The sequence below is a fragment of the Bufo gargarizans genome, chromosome 4 (assembly GCF_014858855.1).
Source record: "Bufo gargarizans isolate SCDJY-AF-19 chromosome 4, ASM1485885v1, whole genome shotgun sequence".
Taxonomy (NCBI): Eukaryota; Metazoa; Chordata; class Amphibia; order Anura; family Bufonidae; genus Bufo; species Bufo gargarizans.
Window position 1 is genome coordinate 419,896,010 of NC_058083.1, and position 18,520 is coordinate 419,914,529.

Consider the following 18,520-nt stretch of genomic DNA (forward strand, 5'->3'; position numbering starts at 1 on the left):
ATGACGAAATACTGCTTGACGAAATGCCGGCCCGCGATGCGCATGCGCGGGCCGGCTGTGACCGAAATCTCGCGTCTCGCGAGATGACGCGCCGACGCGTCCAGGAGGAGTAAATCAACCACCTCCCGGACGCATCGGTGCATATAGCGGTCGGGAGGTGGTTAAAGGTCTGCGCATTTTGCCAGAACACTTAATGCCTGATCCGGCACTAATACACTTCAATGTAAACTAATGCCGATCCGGCATTCGGACAAGTGTTCAGTATTTTTGGCCGGAGAGAAAACTGCAGCATGCTGCGGTATTTTCTCCGTCCAAAAAACGTAAGAGGGACTGTACTGATGCATCCTGAACTAAATGCTCTTCATTTAGAATGCATTAGGGTAAAAATGATCAGTTTTTTTTCCCGGTATTAGGCTACATGCACACGACCGTATGTGTTTTGCGGTCCGCAAATAGCGGTTCCGCAAAAAAAAAACGGATGATGTTACGTATGGCATCCGTTTTTTTTTGCAGATCCGTTTTTTTTTGCGGATCCATTGTAATAATGCCTATCCTTGTCCGCAAACTAGAAAAAAATAGGACATGCACTATTTTTTTAGCGGAGCAACGGAATGGACATACTGATGCGGACAGCACACTGTGTGCTGTCCTTGCTTTTTGCGGACCCATTGAAATGAATGGGTCCGCATCCTATTCGCAAAAAAAACGGATCGGACACTGAAACAAAATACGGTCGTGTGCATGTAGCCTTAAGCTCCTGTGACGGAACTCAATACCGGAAAACAACAAACGCTAGTGTGAAAGTACCCTTATCCTTAAACTACTGAGAGGTCAAACACTGAAGCCACATTCTTATCATTAAGATAAGAACTGGGCAATAATGAGTGTTTATAATGTCAGAGAGCAGAGATCAGGAGTCTGTCTGCTCCCCAGATGACGGAAAAAGACAAAAAAAGGACTCCATATTTTTATTAAAGACCAAATGAAAAGATTTTTTTTTTTTCCATATCTGGATTGGATGCAAGGTATGCTGCTTTTGTTGGTAACTTTCTACCTAGTTGGTTTAACACTGTTACAGTTGGTGTTCCGTATGTAACCCATTCATGATGATGTTAAAAGGGAATTTGTCAACAGGTATCTCCAGGGGCGTAGCTAGGGGTCTCAATGGTCTCATTTGAGACCGGGCCCCTAAGCCAGGGGGTTCACAGGCCCCCCTTGCCAGTGGAGCACCACCAGCTATGTATCGCCATCCTCAGGGTGACGATACAGTTTGTCTACTTCGCGTTTTGGCTTTCCGTTTGTAAGATCCGTTCAGGGCACTCATAAGCGGTCCAAAACTGATCATTTTGCATTCAAATGCATCAGTTTGCATCAGTTTATCCGTCCTGGCACACAATGTAAGTCAATGCGGACGGATTCATTTTCTATGACAAAGTCTGGCACAATAGAAAACTGATCCGTCCTCCATTGACTTTCAATGGTATTCAAGACAGATCCGTCTTGGCTATGCTAACGATAATACAAACGGATCCGTTCTGAATGGATGCAAACGGTTGTATTTTCTGAACGGATCAGTCCATGACAGATCCGCACAAAACGCGAGTGTGAAAGTAGCCTAAGGTGCTGCTCCTGGGCAAAGGAGTGATGTCTCCCTGCCCCATGTTTCTCTCTGGCAGGTTTCAGGAGTGCCTGTAGCCTATAAGAGTCCAGCACAGTAAGCACAATGACATAATCATCTTCACACCACCTGAGCCGGGCAGAGTACAGCTCAGGAAACAAGCCGGAAGAGGTCTGCAACGCATCGCTGACAACCACATGAAGGTAAGTTTTTGAGTTTATTGTTTTTTATTTGGCACCATGATGTTGGTAGGGAGAGCATTATGGGGGCATCTCCTGGGGACGCTATGGAGACATTGGCTCTACAGTAGGCACTAAGAGGCGGCATTTTTGTACTGGCACACTGACGAGCAAACGGGCATTCCAATTTTTGAACTTTTGACTTTCAGGCTCCATATCTCACCATCCACCATCCGAGTTTCAAACGTCAGACTACCATCATTTTATAGACAATCATCTTGGCTATCTCATACATAAATTGGACTTGCAACTATTTAGCATATGATTAGTTATGCAGATTCTTGTCATGTAACTACATTGTTACCGTGAGGGGAAAAATGAATCAAGCCAGCATAGGAGGCAATATGGACAATCACAATACATTATTAATAAATAATAATAATTAGTAAGTGCCTTGTATTAACTTTGCCCACATGATAAATGCCACTTGCTAAAGGTAGACAACCCCTTTAATAAAAAAATAAATAAAAACGGAATTTCAGAAATGTTTGCAAATTTATTAAAAAGGAAAAACTAAACCTTTGCATAACACTTTGCTATGACACTTGAAATTTAACTCTGAGACCCCCCATTTCTCTAGAGCATCTTTGAGATGTATCCACACTTTGATTGGAGTCCACCTGTGGTAAATTTAGTTGATTGGACATAATTTGGAAGGACACCCCACTGTTTATATAAGGTCTCACAGCTGACAATGTATATCAGAGCAACAACCAAGACATGAGGAGGAAAGAACTGCCTGACATGACTGTGTGAAAGCAAAGATCTGGAGAAGGGTACAAAAAAAATCTGCTGTACTAAAAGTTTCTCAAAAGCACAGCTGCCTCCATAATTTTTAAATGGAAGAAGTTTGGAACAACCAGGACTCTTCATAGAGCTGGCTGCCCCACCAAACTAAGTGACCAGGAGAGACGGGCTTTGGTAAGAGAAGTGACCAAGAACTCAATGGTTCAGCTGAGCTGCAAAGATCCTGTGTGCAGACGGGAGAAACTTCCAGAAAGACAACCATCATTGCAGTATTCCACCAATCTGGGCTTTATAGCAGGGTAGCCAGAAAGAAGCCACTCCTAGAAAGTTTGCACACAAAAAAGTACCTAAAGGACTCTCAGACTGTGAGAAACAAGATTCTCTGGACTGATAAAACAAATATTGAAGTGCTTTCGATCTCCGACTGGATCAAAGGTTCACCTTTCAACAAGGCAATGACCGTAAGCACACAGCCAAGACAACACAGGAGTGGCTTAGGGACAAATCTGTAAATGTCTATGAGTGGCTCAGTCAGAGCCCTGACTTGAACCCAATGAAACATCTCTGCAAAGACCTGAAATGGTTGTCTACTGAGAGTCTCCATCCAACCTGTTAGAACTTGAGAGGATCTGCAGAGAAGGATTGCAGAAAATCCCCATATCCATGTGTGGAAACCTTGAAGCGTCATACCCAAGCAGACTGGAGGCTATAATCACTGACAAAGGGGCTTCAACTAAGTCCTGGGTAAAAGGTCTGACTACTTATGTCAATGATTTTAGTTTTATATTGTGTGAACCTGGCCTAACTGTTCTGCTACTGTTCTCACTGTATCACTGCCTGGCATGTCCAGACATGTTAAGGTGTTAAAATTATCAATGCAATAGGAAGACGACTGGGGATGTATCCTTCCCATATCTTTATATTCTGCTTTATTTGAAAGTTAAAAGTAAGGCTACTTTCACACCGGTGACTTCCGTCACGATAATACAACTGTCTGCATCCGTTATGAACGGATCCGGTTGTATTATCTTTAAAATAGTCATGACGGATCTGTCATAAACACCATTGAAAGTCAATGGGGGACGGATCCGTTTTCTATTGTGTCTGAGAAAATGGATCCGTCCCCACTGACTTACATTGTGAGTCATGACGGATCCGTCTTGCTCCGCACCACATCGCGGACAGAAAAAAAAGCTGCTTGCAGAGTTATTCCGTCCGCGATGGGACGCAACCAAACGGAACGGAATGCATTCTTGTGCATTCCGTTTTGTTCAGTTTTGTTCCCATTGACAAACGCTTCTGTTTTGACCCTGCTGTTGAGATCCTATGACGCATCTCAATAGCGGAAAGGGAAAGCAGATGTGAAAGTAGCCTAAAAGTAAAATACTGACTATATATAAACTATAAAGCTAGTTTAAAACTGCCGTCATTAGTTCTGACAGGCTGTTCTGGTAGAGAACAGCCTGCTGGAGCCTGTGGTTCCAGCGGTGCCGGCATAGCCGGCGTACCCATTGACTATAATGGGGTCCGTCTGAGATATGGCTGCTACCCGGCAAATATACCTGGATTCAGCCAGACAAAAGCTACAAAACAGCAGTGTGAAAGAGGCCACAGTTCTTTGTAAGGGCTCATGCACAGGACCGTTGTTCTGGTCCGCATCCAAGCCGCAGTTGTTGCGGCTCGGGTGCAGACTTATTAACATTAATGGGGCCGCAAAAGATGCAGACAGCACTCTGTGTGCTGTCCGCATCCGTTGCTCCGTTACATAGCCCCGCCAAAAAATAGAACATGTTCTATTCTTGTCCGTTTTGCGGACAAGAATAGGCTTTTCTACAATGGGCCGTCTGTTCCGTTCTGCAAATTGCGGAAAGCACACGGGCGGCTTCCATGTTTTGTGGACCGCAAAAAACGGAACGGTTGTGTGCAAGAGGCCTTAGGCCAGGCATCCTCAAACTGCGGCCCTCCAGCTGTTTTAAAACTACAACTCCCACAATGCCCTGCTGTAGGCTGATACCTGTAGGCTGTTCAGGCATGCTGGGAGTTGTAGTTTTGCAACAGCTGGAGGGCCGCAGTTTGAGGATGCCTGCCTTAGGCGGATCCCGGCATATTTGCTGGGTAGCGGCCAGATCTCCACCGGACCACATTATAGTCAATGGGGCTGGAGGCCGTTTCGGTAACATCAGGCAAGGCCAGTTCCAGAGAATTCTCTGCTGGAATAGCCTGCCAGAACTACTAAATGGCATGCGTGAAAGAGGCCTTAGGCTACTTTCACACTTGCGTTTTGGCTTTCTGTTTGTGAGATCCGTCATGTTCTGCCCTGATACATTCCGAATGGAAAAGGATCCGCTCAGAATGCATCAGTTTGCCTCAGATCAGTCTCCATTCCGCTCTGGAGGCGGACACCAAAATGCTACCTGCAGCGTTTTGCTGTCCGCCTGACGAAACTAAGCCAAACGGATTCGTCCTAGTACACAATGTAAGTCAATGGGGACGGATCCGTTTTCTCTGACACAATCTGGTACAATAGAAAACGGATCCGACCCCATTGACTTTAAATGGTGTTCAAGATGGATGCATCATGGCTATGTTACAGATAATACAAACGGATCTGTTCATGACGGGTGCATGCGGTTGTATTATCGTAACGGATCCGCCCAAAACGTGAGTGTGAAAGTAGCCTAAGGCCTCTTTCACACGGGCGTCATGTTTTTTGCCCGGATAAGAGGCGGGTGCGTTGCGGGAAAATGCGCGATTTTTCCGCGCGAGTGCAAAACATTGTCATGCGTTTTGCACTCGTGTGAAAAAAATCGTGCATGTTTGGTACCCAGACCCGAACTTCTTCACAGAAGTTCGGGCTTGGGATTGATGTTCTGAAGATTGTATTATTTTCCCTTATAACATGGTTATAAGGGAAAATAATAGCATTCTGAATACAGAATGCTTAGTATAATAGTGCTGGAAGGGTTAAAAATAATAAAAAAGTTAACTCACCTTCTCCTCTTCTTAGCGTAGATCCCGGTCTGTTCTTTAGCTGTGGGCTGAATGACCTGAGGTGATGTCAGATCACATGCTCCAATCACATGGTCCATCACCATGGTGATGGAGCATGTGATCTGACATCACCACAGGTCCTTCAGCCCACAGCTAAAGAACAGACCGGGATCTAAGCGAACAAGAGGAGAAGGTGAGTTAACTTTTTTTTATTATTTTTAACCCTTCCAGCACTATTATACTATGCATTCTGTATTCAGAATGCTATTATTTTCCCTTATAACCATGTTATAAGGGAAAATAATACAGTGAATAGACTGTCACCTAGAACCCATGCGTGAAAATTGCACCGCATCCACACTTGCTTGCGGATGCATGCGATTTTCACGCAACCCCATTCATTTCTATAGGGCCTGCGTTACGTGAAAAACGCACAAAGAGGAGCATGCTGCGATTTTCACGCAACGCACAAGTGATGCGTGAAAATCACTGCTCGTGTGCACAGCCCCATAGAAATGAATGGGTCAGGATTCAGTGCGGGTGCAATGCGTTCACCTCACGCATCGCACCCGCACGGAAAACTTGCCCGTGTGAAAGGGGCCTAAGAGTAATATCCTATTGTCTTAACTGACTTAAAAAATGAAAGCTGTGCTGTGACTGATTGTTATGGGCAACAAAGTCCGTTTTCGATTTAGGCAATGTCCTAAATCTGCCTCTTTGTGTGTGAGTGCCTGCCTATTTCCAAGTTTTTAGTTGCTGCCAGTGAATGGAAATCTTTGTTTCTATCCAGGCACTGGAAAGCTGTGTCGTACATGCACTTCATCAGAGAATGTAGTGGAAATAGACAGCTGGTAACAAGCTGAATAAAAAATAAATAAAATAATGTTCTGTACATACAGTAATGATGGGGTTAAAGACTACAAACAGATACAGCTGTAAGTGGATTTCCTCTATACCTTCATGAGTAAACTCTGATCCTTTGGCACAGGAGAAGACTCCACAGCCAATGCAAACTGCTCCAAGGTCACTAGAAAAAAAAACAACTAAATATTAGATGAATGCAGGGTGAAAGCATTTTTAAAAGTTTCATTGTGTGCACAGATTAATTATTCTCCCTCACAGATTGCAGCTCACAGTGAGAGAGGAATTGAAGCTGCATCCCCCTCCTCTCCCTCCTGATTGCTACTCACCAACATTCAAATCCCCACAGAAGTTGTCCATAAATGAATATCCCTGTTCAACATCCATGTTACTGGTAGGTACCGTGTTTCCCCGAAAATAAGACCGGGTCTTATATTAATTTTAGTCCAAAAAAACACACTAGGGCTTATTTTCAGGGTAGGGCTTATTTTCTTTTCTTAAAAACCTGTTAAAATCTAGGGTAAAAATTCTGTGTCCCGAGCCCCCCCTTATCAGGTCAGGAGTTCGTTTTTTATATCATTAGGTATTTCTGGTACTGTAAAAATACCTGTTTAACAGCGTTTACAGTACGGTACTCTTCTCTGAGGTGATGATTGGTCCCTGTACAGAGAGGTGCGTCAGCCAGCTCCGTGCAAAAAGGGCGGGGGGGGGGGGGGGGGCGCAGACGTCAGCGGGAGGAGGGGAGGAAAATGAAGAGCCGAGATTGCCGCTGACGTCAGCGCGCCGAAGACGGCTTCTGGAGGGAGGAGATCCACGGCTGACGTCAGCGGCAATGAAACAGGGAAGCAGCAGCAGACATCAGCCAGGAGGAGAGAAGAGAACCTCCGGCGGGACAGCAGTGAGCGAAAACTTCTTTTTTTTAAATATACGGTAGCAGCAAACGGAGACACTAGGCAACATTTACAAAGCGTTTTTAAGGAGATTTACTAGGTCTTATTTTCGGGGTAGGGCTTATATTACAGCCCGTCCTGATAATTGAGATAGGGCTTATTTTCGGGGTAGGGCTTACTTTCGGGGAAACACGGTAACATAAGAAGCAGAATAGAAGAATTTGCAGTGCTGACTAATGGAAAAATGAAAAGAAGAGAAATATCTCCTTAATAAAAGGATTGTTAGTGCTTTGCGATGGTAGAAATCCATTCATTGTCCATCAGTTCACTTTTTTTATATTATCCTACCAGTACTTTGCCTGCTTCAGGTGCTTGATACTAGTCCAGAGGGGTAGTGCAGCCAATGCCACCAAATATAGCTTTTTTTTAAGTTGTGCCTAATCCCATATTACGGTATCTATTTTCATATGAGATAATATTGATGTTTTTTCTATTACCATACATTTCTTGGCAAACCTCAATCTTTACATACTGTAAAACCCTTCAGTGTATTGTGTCTCCAAACTGGTTAATATACACTCTTGTCACTAGTGCTTCGAAAACTCGCATTCAGTACAATAACAACGATACCAAATACATATAGCTTTTTTTTTTTTTTTTTACTACTTTTGCACTATAAAAAACATTATTTTTTTTTAAATCATTTTTTTTTCTGCATCCCAAGACTCATGGCTTTTTTTTCCCCCCTAATTTTGTCCAGTGCTCACCGTGCGCAATAAATGTTGTGATAATGGAGTAGTGTGGGTCATAACAGACACGCCAACACCAAATATGTGGAAGGGATTTTATTTTTGTAATTTTTTTCAATTGACATTTTTTTAACCATTTACTAGCCCACATGGGGACTCAAACAGGTGATCTTTTGTTAGCTTCTATGATACACTGTACTGCTTATGCAATACAGTGTACTGTACAGTCAGTGCTATAGTAACAGGAAACATCCATCTGTGCCTTCATTAGGCCCCAGGCTGCCATGCTATGACCGGCATCCCGCAATCTCATTTGCAGGGGTGCTGATGCCTGACAGAAGGAGCTCCCTCTCTCTAAACCACTTAGATGCAGAAGTCAATGCTGTTCGCGGCATCAGCTGGTCCTGGCCATTAAAGCAGGAGCCGGCTCTCATGTGAGAGGTGAGCTCCTGCTCTGCATGAGAGACCTGTGCAGTGCTTAGACTAGGCTGCCGTAAAAATGCAGTGATCTAGCCCATTAGTGACTGCTGTAAGAAGGCGTATTGGTGGTCACTAGTGGTTTAAAAAAAGACAATAGGGAACATTTATCAATAATGTCATAGGAAGGACATTTTCAGTGCATTTACGAATCAGCAGAAATTGTGTACAGTGTACTAAATACATCAAAATGGTGAACCTGATACAATTTGACACCACAAGGCAAACTTCTCCCTTCTCCAACTTATGAGCGGTGTACTGTATCTGTACACATAGCTGCCAACAGTCCTTAATTTGAAGGGCCTCTCCCAAATTTTCAGAGACAGTTCAGGCACATGTGGGCTGTCCAGGAACCAAATGGGCAGGGTTTATGTAAGCAACACCACATAAGTGGGTGTTCTTGCTGGGTTTGGGGATTACATGTCCCAAATTTACCAATTACAATTACAGTCCATGGCAATTGTTATGATACCTTCACAAGCAGCAGATTTGTTGCTGCTATTTCTGTGACTGAAAATCTATTTCACATCTGCATGGAGCAAGTGCGTGAATTTCTGCAGACTGGTCAGGTGAATTGGACAGTCACATTTCTGCAACACATTTGCTGTGTGTGAATTAAATTATACATGAAATGTTGTAGAAATCGTGACAGATAGTTTTCAATAAATTGTATTAGGCTCCTTTCACATCACCGTTTCCCCTTTACGTTCTCCGGCTCCGTTGAGGAGCCGGAGAACGGAGAGGACAGATTCTGCAGATAACTGAGACCTAACTGAGCGTAACAGAGCCACTACGCTCAGTTATGTGTCAGTTATCTGCAGAATCCGTCCTTTCCATTCTCCTGCTCCTCAACGGAGCCGGAGAACGGAGAGGACAGATTCTGCAGATAACTGAGACCTAACTGAGCGTAACAGAGCCGTTACGCTCAGTTAGGTGTCAGTTATCTGCAGAATCCGTCCATTCCATTCTCCGGCTCCTCAACGGAGCCGGAGAACAGAAAGGAGAAACAGTGATGTGAAAGGAGCCTTAAAGACATTTGTTAAAATGCAGACATGACTCCACTATATCCTATGAAGTAAAGGTGGAATAAAAGTGGAGCGCATTTAGCTAGTTACCACTTCTCAATTGGCTAGTGACCCAACATATTTTCCCATATCATCACCATGACGGCCACAAGGAGATTGACCCATGACCTCTGTGGGGGCAGGAAACAGAGAAGAGGTTAAATTGCCCCCTCCCACCACCACACCTCAGTGTTCCTGTCCCCACTGTGGCCAGGGTCAGAGAAGAGTCTCCCTGCGGTCGGCAGGGAGATGAAGATAGGAAATCGTCTTCTTTTTTATTTTCTTCTTCTCCAGGAGGGTCCGAGGACGGTCTCCTGGTTACCTGAAGCTCATCGGAGCTCCCCCAGTCCGCCGGCGGCCGCATGCTTGTGCTGGGCTGGGGGATATCGGAAGGACTCGCTCCGGCTGGTCTGGAGCCTGCTCCCGGGCCGCAATCTTCCTCCTCCTCCCCTGTGGGTCGGGCTGGTGGCGGCCGGCGTGTGCGCACACCGATGTCGGTGACGTCACTTCCGGGTTCGGTCAGGGACGCAACCCGGAAGTAAAGCGCAGGAGGACAGAGCAGTTTGAATAAAAGGCGGGACGGCCATAGGAACGCTGATCTGAGGTCTGTGAGTACTGCAATTGCACTAGCTCACGGCTTGGATCCTGAGGTCTCCCTCTTAAAGTCTCAGGGCCTGTCAGACCAGGTTATAGCCACCCTGAGATGTTCTAGGAAAAAAGTAACTTCCGCGATATACCTGAAGATCTGGAAGAGATTCTGCTCATGGTCGGGTGAAGAGAATCCAAATTTTGTAGGGCCTAATATCCAGAAAATTCTGGAATTTCTACAAAAAGGTCTGAACATGGGCCTCTCTCCATCCACCTTAAAAGTTCAAATTTCGGCATTAAGCGCCTTCTTTGACGCCGACCTGGCAGACCATAGATGGATCAAACGATTCATAAGAGCTGCCCGTAGACTTAGACCCACACTAAGATCCCGCAGCCCAACCTGGGACTTAAATTTAGTTCTCAACAACCTTATGTGTTCCCCATTTGAGCCATTGGAGAATTGTTCAATTAAATTGCTTTCATTCAAAACTGCTTTTCTTATAGCAATTACCTCTGCCAAGAGACTAGGAGAGATTCAAGCTCTCTCTATTAGGGAACCATACCTTACCATCACTGAGGATAAGATTGTGCTTAAACTAGACCCAGGTTTCCTGCCAAAGGTAGCCTCAGACCGCAACAGAGGCCAGGAGATCCTCCTTCCATCCTTTTTCAACAATCCCAAGGATCAGGAGGAAGAGAAATTTCATTTCCTTGATGTTAGGCGTACAGTCCTTAGATACTTAGAAGCCACTAGGGACTTCAGGAAGTCTGACAGCCTGCTTGTCCAATTTGCTGGAAGGAATAAGGGATCCAGGGTCTCAAAATCCTCCATTGCAAGATGGATTAAAGACACTATTACCATATGTTATAAGAATCAGAATCTGGATCCTCCTTCCAATATTAGAGCTCACTCTACCAGAGCTGTCTCCACTACTTTTGCTGAAAGAGCAGGGGCCTCCCTGGACGATATATGCAGGGTCGTCTCCTGGTCTAGTATTCACACATTTGTGAAACATTACCGTTTGGATTTATCTGGAACCTCTGGCCTCTCCTTTGGTCAGAAGGTTCTCCAAGCAGTTGGCCCCACCCATAAAAAATAATTTTATAACTCTCCTTTGTGGCCGTCATGGTGATGATATGGGAAAACCAGAATTAGACTTACCGGTAATTCAGTTTCCATGAAATCACCATGACGGCCCTTATATTCCCTCCCTTTCTTTTGTTTGAAGTTCTTTTCACCGGTATTTTCTGGTATGGTGTAATACTGGGAAATACTAGGACACTTCTGGCACTTGATATCTTTGGAGCACTGAGGTGTGGTGGTGGGAGGGGGCAATTTAACCTCTTCTCTGTTTCCTGCCCCCACAGAGGTCATGGGTCAATCTCCTTGTGGCCGTCATTGTGATTTCATGGAAACTGAATTACCGGTAAGTCTAATTCCGTTTTTTTCTGGTGTCAGGGCCATATATGAACGCAAGAGTATTATTCTTTTTGTGTATTTGCGCAGCTTCCTACATCTAACATTTTTACAGGTACTGTACTGCAAAATAACCTAAATAGGTTGTCACAACTGGAAACTTGCTCTCGAAAGGGCAACTGCCTGGTGATTAGCCTGGCCGCTGAAACACTGCACTATGTACTGTATAGTCTGTTGTAGAAAAAAGTTGTGCTGAGTAATCCAGAGATGGGTCACAGAGGGGGCCCTCGAAAAGTACTCTGCTGTGATGTTCGCATTCTCTAATAGTACATATGGGGAGGGGACGTTCAGCTTGGACAACCCCTTTAAGTCTAAACTGTGCTTTGCTTGTCTCTTTCACTATATAAATCTCAGATGATGACAAAAATGAATAAATATTAAAAGTTGAATATTATCTCATATTTTTAACAATATTAAAGGGGTTTTCTATCTTCAGCATACTGATTGATATCTTCAGGATAGGTAATCAATATCAGATTAGCAGAGTTCCAACTTTTAGCATCCTCGTGATCAGCTGTTTGAGAGTCGAACCCTCAGCAGATCAGATATTGATTGTGTAACCTGAAGATAGACCATGAATATGCTGAAACTGGGAAACTCCTTTAAGATATACCTATCATAAATGCAAATATTGATATTTAGTAGAACTTGGATCGAAGCCGCAACAATTAGCTCTGGATTTGGAGCAAGAAAATGTATATTATCGGACAGAGTTTGCAAAAAATTAGATTTTTGGGTTATTAGCAGAAAGACTTAGAAAGAATTTTCATACATACACGTTATCTTCTATCTATCCCACTTTGTTATTTAATGACTAGGAAACATTTGAGTAAACTACAAGTTAATTCTAGTGATTTAGTTATTTTTATGTGAAGGATATTGCTGCGTGAGAAAATGTTTGTCACTCTGTCATTATTTCACAAGTTCATCTTCTGCTAAAAATCAGTATAGATCAGAAATAGACCTGTCAACAAAAACACTCAGAACTGTTTTACAGAAAGCAGACATCACCTGTGTAACACAAAACTTTGTGAACTTTTTAGACTTTCTACGTCTTGGACATAGTCCAGAGTTTTATCATTCAAATAGGCATCAAAAGGGGGGGTGGGGGGGGGGGGGGTGGCAACGCAGAAAGTAGGACATACTTAAAAGTGTTATGCAACTTCTACAAATAATAAAAACAGCTACAACTGGTTTAAAACCAGAAAAGAACTGTACTACAGTACTCACCTCTTCTTGCCCACTCCCCCCCCCCAGCAATCCAGACCTGGGCCTCTGGTGGGCGCCACGATATTATATTTACAAGTGGTCAGCATGTGACTCCTGCAGCTAATCAGTGGGCAGAGCGGTCACATGCCATAATATAATACTGGCATCACTGACATCATGATACACAGTGATGCCAGTAAAGAATGGAATAGAATTGCTGAAGCCACTGATTGACTGCAGAGGTCACATGTTGGCTGCCTGTAAGCAAAGAACAGGAGCTCCGCTGAGGTACCAGGTCTGGATTGATGGGGTTAAAAAGAGAAGAGCACAGCTTTTTTTAAAAATAGGAGACAAAGAGTGTAAAGTCTGGTTCCTTTTTGCCAAGCCTCTCCCCATTTGCCAGGCAAACACGTAAAAGATCAGAAGGAGCTTAAGTCAATTGGTTTCAGGAAGAAGCCTAAAAATCCTGCAGAATGACAAGTAGTGGGGTCAAGTTTATCCACTTTTTACTTTTATCATACGTTTTTAAATTTAGGGGGTCATTTACTAAACAGATACAAGCCTAAATTAGGCATATTTTTGGCGCAGATTGTGGCGCAATGTTGTGCCGCAATCTGCGACTTCTCTCCACTCACAGCAGATCGAAAAATGTGGTTATGGCGTAGGCGGGGAAGGTCGTCAGGCCCGTCTCATTTACCATTTTCTACGCCTGTTTTAGGTGTAGAAAATAGTCTAAATGTAAGACAGCAAGGAAGCCGGTTTATATTTAGAAGTGGCGGAGGATCCACCGAAGTGATGGAGAGGCTGGCACCTCTACATAACTCCGGCAAATCCACCGCCAGCACAGGGGATTATTATATTTCCAGGCTACGTAAATCAAAGTAGTTCAGAAAAATGATCGCTTGCATTAAATGGCATCTGTTTTAACATATGCAAATAAGTGTCTAGGAGCAATGGGGACATTGCCGTTACTCCTAGAGACTCTCTGCAGCTGCCGCGCCGTCTCCACTTGAGAGAGCAGGGCCTCTAGGAGTAACAGCAACGCCCCCATTGCTCCTAGTGGGTCATTTGCATACAGTAAAACTTCATTTTTCTCAGCAATGTGGGAACATATGAACATGAGACCAACACAGGTGTCTTCAGCTGCCAAGTGCACATGTAACATGTCAGCTTTAACGTTTTACAGGTACAAATCTGCTGACAGATGCCCTTTAATGCAATGAGAAGCCATGGCCACTTCTCTGTCTTGCAACATATCCCACATTATTTAAAAGCCTATTGATGGGTGTTTTCCCTATTAATACTCAATTTGGCCACTTGGTTCCCATTTTCAAATACCATACAGCTTGATGAATGAAATTACATGCATGTAATATTACTTTCCAAGTCTGGAGCTATACTGCTATATACCTATTGCATAAAACATGTCAAATGCAGCAAATCCATATATCTCATATACTGTAAGCACAAACAATGTAAATCATATCTTTCCTATAGTAATCACAACCAGTATGGGTAATAAAAAAGCACGAGCATTCTCTGGTGGTAGGTTTCATTGTTTTACAACACATTAAATTTTCCTGTTTCCTATAAATGTTAAAAGGAACTATCACAATTATTATCAGTGACTTAACATTGAACAGTATCACCTACTGCATGTTTTCCTAGCTGTCATATTGCATGAATGCTTTCAATCTGAGATGTATTATCTCCTTATATAACAATGTGATAAGATAGATTGCATTTTAACTATAGTGTATTACCCAACAAACTGTGTTTGCAGCTGGTTATGATTTGGGCTATCTCTGGGCAGCATGAACCACAATCGTATAAAAATACTAAAGACAAGCTAAACAGAGTTCACGGTATGTTAACACAGGAATTGTATCATTTATGATAGCCCGAACCCTGTAGAGAGCACCGTTAGCTTTTGAGGTTATCATATATAGGCGGGGTTGCTTTATTTATGTGAGACTAGAGTCTTTGTGGTCGGAGTCTTTGTGGTCGGACTGCAGCAAAGAAGACATTACTGATGAGCAACAAGAAAAATAGAATTATTTGAAACAAGAAACACAAGGGATGGGCACTAGACCAATGGAAATCTGTACTTTGGTCTGATGAATTTTTGCTTTCAACTGCCAACTGTGAGCTGCAGAAAAGGTGAGGTTTCTACATGTGTGGCTCCCACCGTGAAGAATGAAGGACGATGTGTTATGGTGTGGGGGTGCTTTACAGGTGACACTGTTGGTGATGTATTCAAAATTCAAGGCACTCTTAAACAGCATGGCTACCACATCATCCTGCAGTGACATGCCATACCATCTGGTTTGCATTTCGTGAGACCATCATTTGGTCTTCAACAGGACAATGACCCCAAACACACCTCCAGGCTATGTAAGAGCTATTTGATAAAAAAAGGAGGGTGATGGAGAGCTGCGTCAGATAACATGCCCTCCACAATCACCCAAACTTAAAGGGAACCTGTCACCTCTACTATGCTACCCTCACTGAGCATTTCTAAATCTTCATTGTGTTACCCTAAACATATAAATTACACCTTTAATTTAATTTGCAGACTAATTCAATAAGTATTATGCATTTTTGTACTTCCCGCCTTTTATGCAAATTAACATAAGAGAGTCATATCTTACTTGTATGACCAGAGAAGAGTCATATTTCCAAGCTCTGACTCATCTAAGGTTAATTTGCATATGTATCAAATCGTTGTTTTTTTTACACAATAAAAGCACACAGAGCTTAGAGGACTGGGTATTGCGAATGTGCTAGCGGTGATCTAGCAACCCATGTCCTCAGCTCTTTACCCCAAATCCCGGTGACAGGTTCCCTTTACACAATTGAGATAATTGAAATGAGTTGGAACACAGTGTGAAGGAAGAGCAGCCAACAAGTGCTCAGCAACTATGGGAGCTCCTTCAAGACAGGAAAACCATTCCAGGCAACTACCTCTCAATAAAGCTGAAGCCTGTTCTCCCTGTATTCATTAAAGGTCAATTGGCACCAGAAGAAGTAAAATACAGAATAGGCTCAGTATATATGTAGAACCTGCCTTCCCTAAATTCATTGGAGGCCAGTTTGCACCCAAAGCGGTAGTGTTTAGAATAGGCTCCTGTCCAAAAGAGGTCACCTTGGTCTGGTGGATGAGCACACATGATTTTGATCAAAATATATTTGATAAGAATCTCTCATTTATTCAAATAGTAAGTATAGCATTAGTTCATATATTCTGTGTTTGCAGAGTGCTTCAGAAATGTGTTTGAGTTTGAATTTTCAGCCATAGTGGTGAACAAGGATGCATATGTTCAGATGTGCTGACTGAGACCTTTATTATACCAACAGATTATCTGACCAATATCCGTTCAATTAGACCAAAAGTAGGTGTGTATAACAAAAGATCTGTGTGTGTGAACGGCCATCTGACCAATAATTGGTCAGAAAATCTGTCAGATAATCTGTTGGTGTAATACAGCTATGCTCCTGGAGAGCATAAAGCTTGAATAGTCATTCTCAAGGATCTGACGGACATTTCTGTCAATTCTCTTTTTTGGTCATTGCTGCCCATCAACGGCTGGCACTAGGCAGTACTTCCTTGTAACTAACTGTAGCTATGACACAAATAGTGATAGCTTTCCTGACAGCTAAATTAAGTCAAGCCAATTGTAACGATTACCATTGTTACCATGACAAAGTGCCATCCACTATGTTTAGTGGAAATATGATTTCACAGAAAGGATTCTTTACTGTAAGAGCAACAAAATGTTGTCACAGGATGTTGTGATTCATTGAATAAGAGAGGTCTGGATGATTTCCTTAACAATAATTGCTACCATATTGTACCAGACTTCAGGGATTCTTTCAGATTGCCATATCTGGAACCAGGAAGGCATTTTGTCACCTAATGTATGGCAAACGGAAACTGTCTCATAGGGGTTTTGCTTTCTTCTGTATGAACCATGTGGACTCTTTCTTCAACCTTATCAAATGTGTAACTAAATATGTAATTATGATAACTGGTCAAAGAAAGGACTTCCAGCAGGCAATCCTACTGATTAATGTTGCAATTCTAACCTAAAATGGCAAATCTGTAATCCAGTGTCTATTTTAAGAGAGTTTACAGAAAAATAAAATATAAAACTATTCCAAGGATGGTAGTTTCTATACAAAACATAAGAGAAGACCTACTATAAAATCTCTGCAGCAATTATAATTTATATTTGTGATAAGTGACTAATGCTTAACAAACCACCTGTCGGTGACCAGCCATCATAGATCATTTTACACTGAGTCACAGTCTAAACTGAGACATTTAGTTCTCCTTTCTATTGTTTTGTTATCGTATTTACAAGAAAACTCATTGTACTCTCAACCATTTGTCGTAAAAAATTAGTACTTTTAATTTACAATGTGGCCTTGGCTTTCTATTTTTTTCTTTTTTATTATCATATGAGGTATTTAATGCCACAGTATTTATGGTCATTTTTATGTATCTTCTGTTTTTATAAATAACAAAAGCAGAAAAGAGGTTCCATAAACTTTGTACCTGGCATCCCAGACACAGAAGTGGAAACATGATATCAGGAAACAAACCATGATGTATCACTCATCGAACAATTGAAAAATGTTGTGAAAACGAACAACCTAACAAATGATATGAAACAAACAGATTGACAAATCATAAGGAAAAAAGTCGGGAGGGGGATAGGAAATACCTGTAAGAAATTCCCATCCTGTAGCCTAGAGAAAGCACTCTAATCTACATGGCACCAGAGAGACAGGATCAGCTCATTAAGGTTGAAAATTCAAGGGGCTCCACAAAAGTCTGCCACGGGTGGCAAATGGCCAGAAATCCAGAAGAGCGATCGTGTACTTCTGCTATCAATTCTTCCATCCACATCATACTGCACAGTTCTGAAACCAACTCACAATAGGGGAAGTCGCTGTTGATTTGCAGTGCCGAGGAATAACCAAATTGCCAGCAGCCGGAAAGTGCCGTAGATTTATTTTCTTAACCTTGGCGAGTGAGCCAGGAATCATAGAAGAACAATCTGGAGGCAATTTGAAATCCTCCTCCAAAATAGCCTTGAATGCCAGGACAACTCCATGAAATATGAAGCATAGTGCCCCTTTCTTCCCCGCAGTGCCAACATAGCTACGATGCAGTAGTAAACATACAGGGAATCTGATCAGGGCAATGATACCAATGCAAAATAATCTCGTAATTCTTCTAATTTACCTGTGCTGCCATAGAAGTACTATAGGTGAAAGCACAGATATTAGGGGTGTCTTCTTGATTAAGGGTAATACCCAATTCTTCCCATTTTTGAAAGAACAAAGCACTTTCCACATTACTACTTTTTAATAGAAGCTGGTATGTATAAGAGAGCCAGCAGGGCATGGCTGAATGAAGAAAGGGCAGCATCTCTCCCGATGGTCTGTCACCAGGGAAGCAACCGAAGGTCAAATGAATATAATGCAAACTCCAAATCAACCCATAATTTCCTCAAACCATTGTGGGCAATAAATACAGATCAGATGTGGACAGAAAGTAAGGTCGTCTGCATGAGGCCTAAGGCTGTGGTCCCATCTGCACCA

At 42.8% G+C, this 18,520-nt stretch overlaps 1 protein-coding gene across 1 annotated transcript in view; it reads right to left on the reverse strand.

Annotated features, from left to right (window-relative positions):
• Window positions 1-18,520, reverse strand: part of ACOXL (acyl-CoA oxidase like) — a 511,506-nt gene that overhangs the window by 146,887 nt on the left and 346,099 nt on the right. The window contains exon 17 of the mRNA XM_044289630.1: window positions 6,552-6,622. Within this exon, the coding sequence (XP_044145565.1) occupies window positions 6,552-6,622 (71 nt within the window). The remainder of the gene's footprint in view (window positions 1-6,551; window positions 6,623-18,520) is intronic.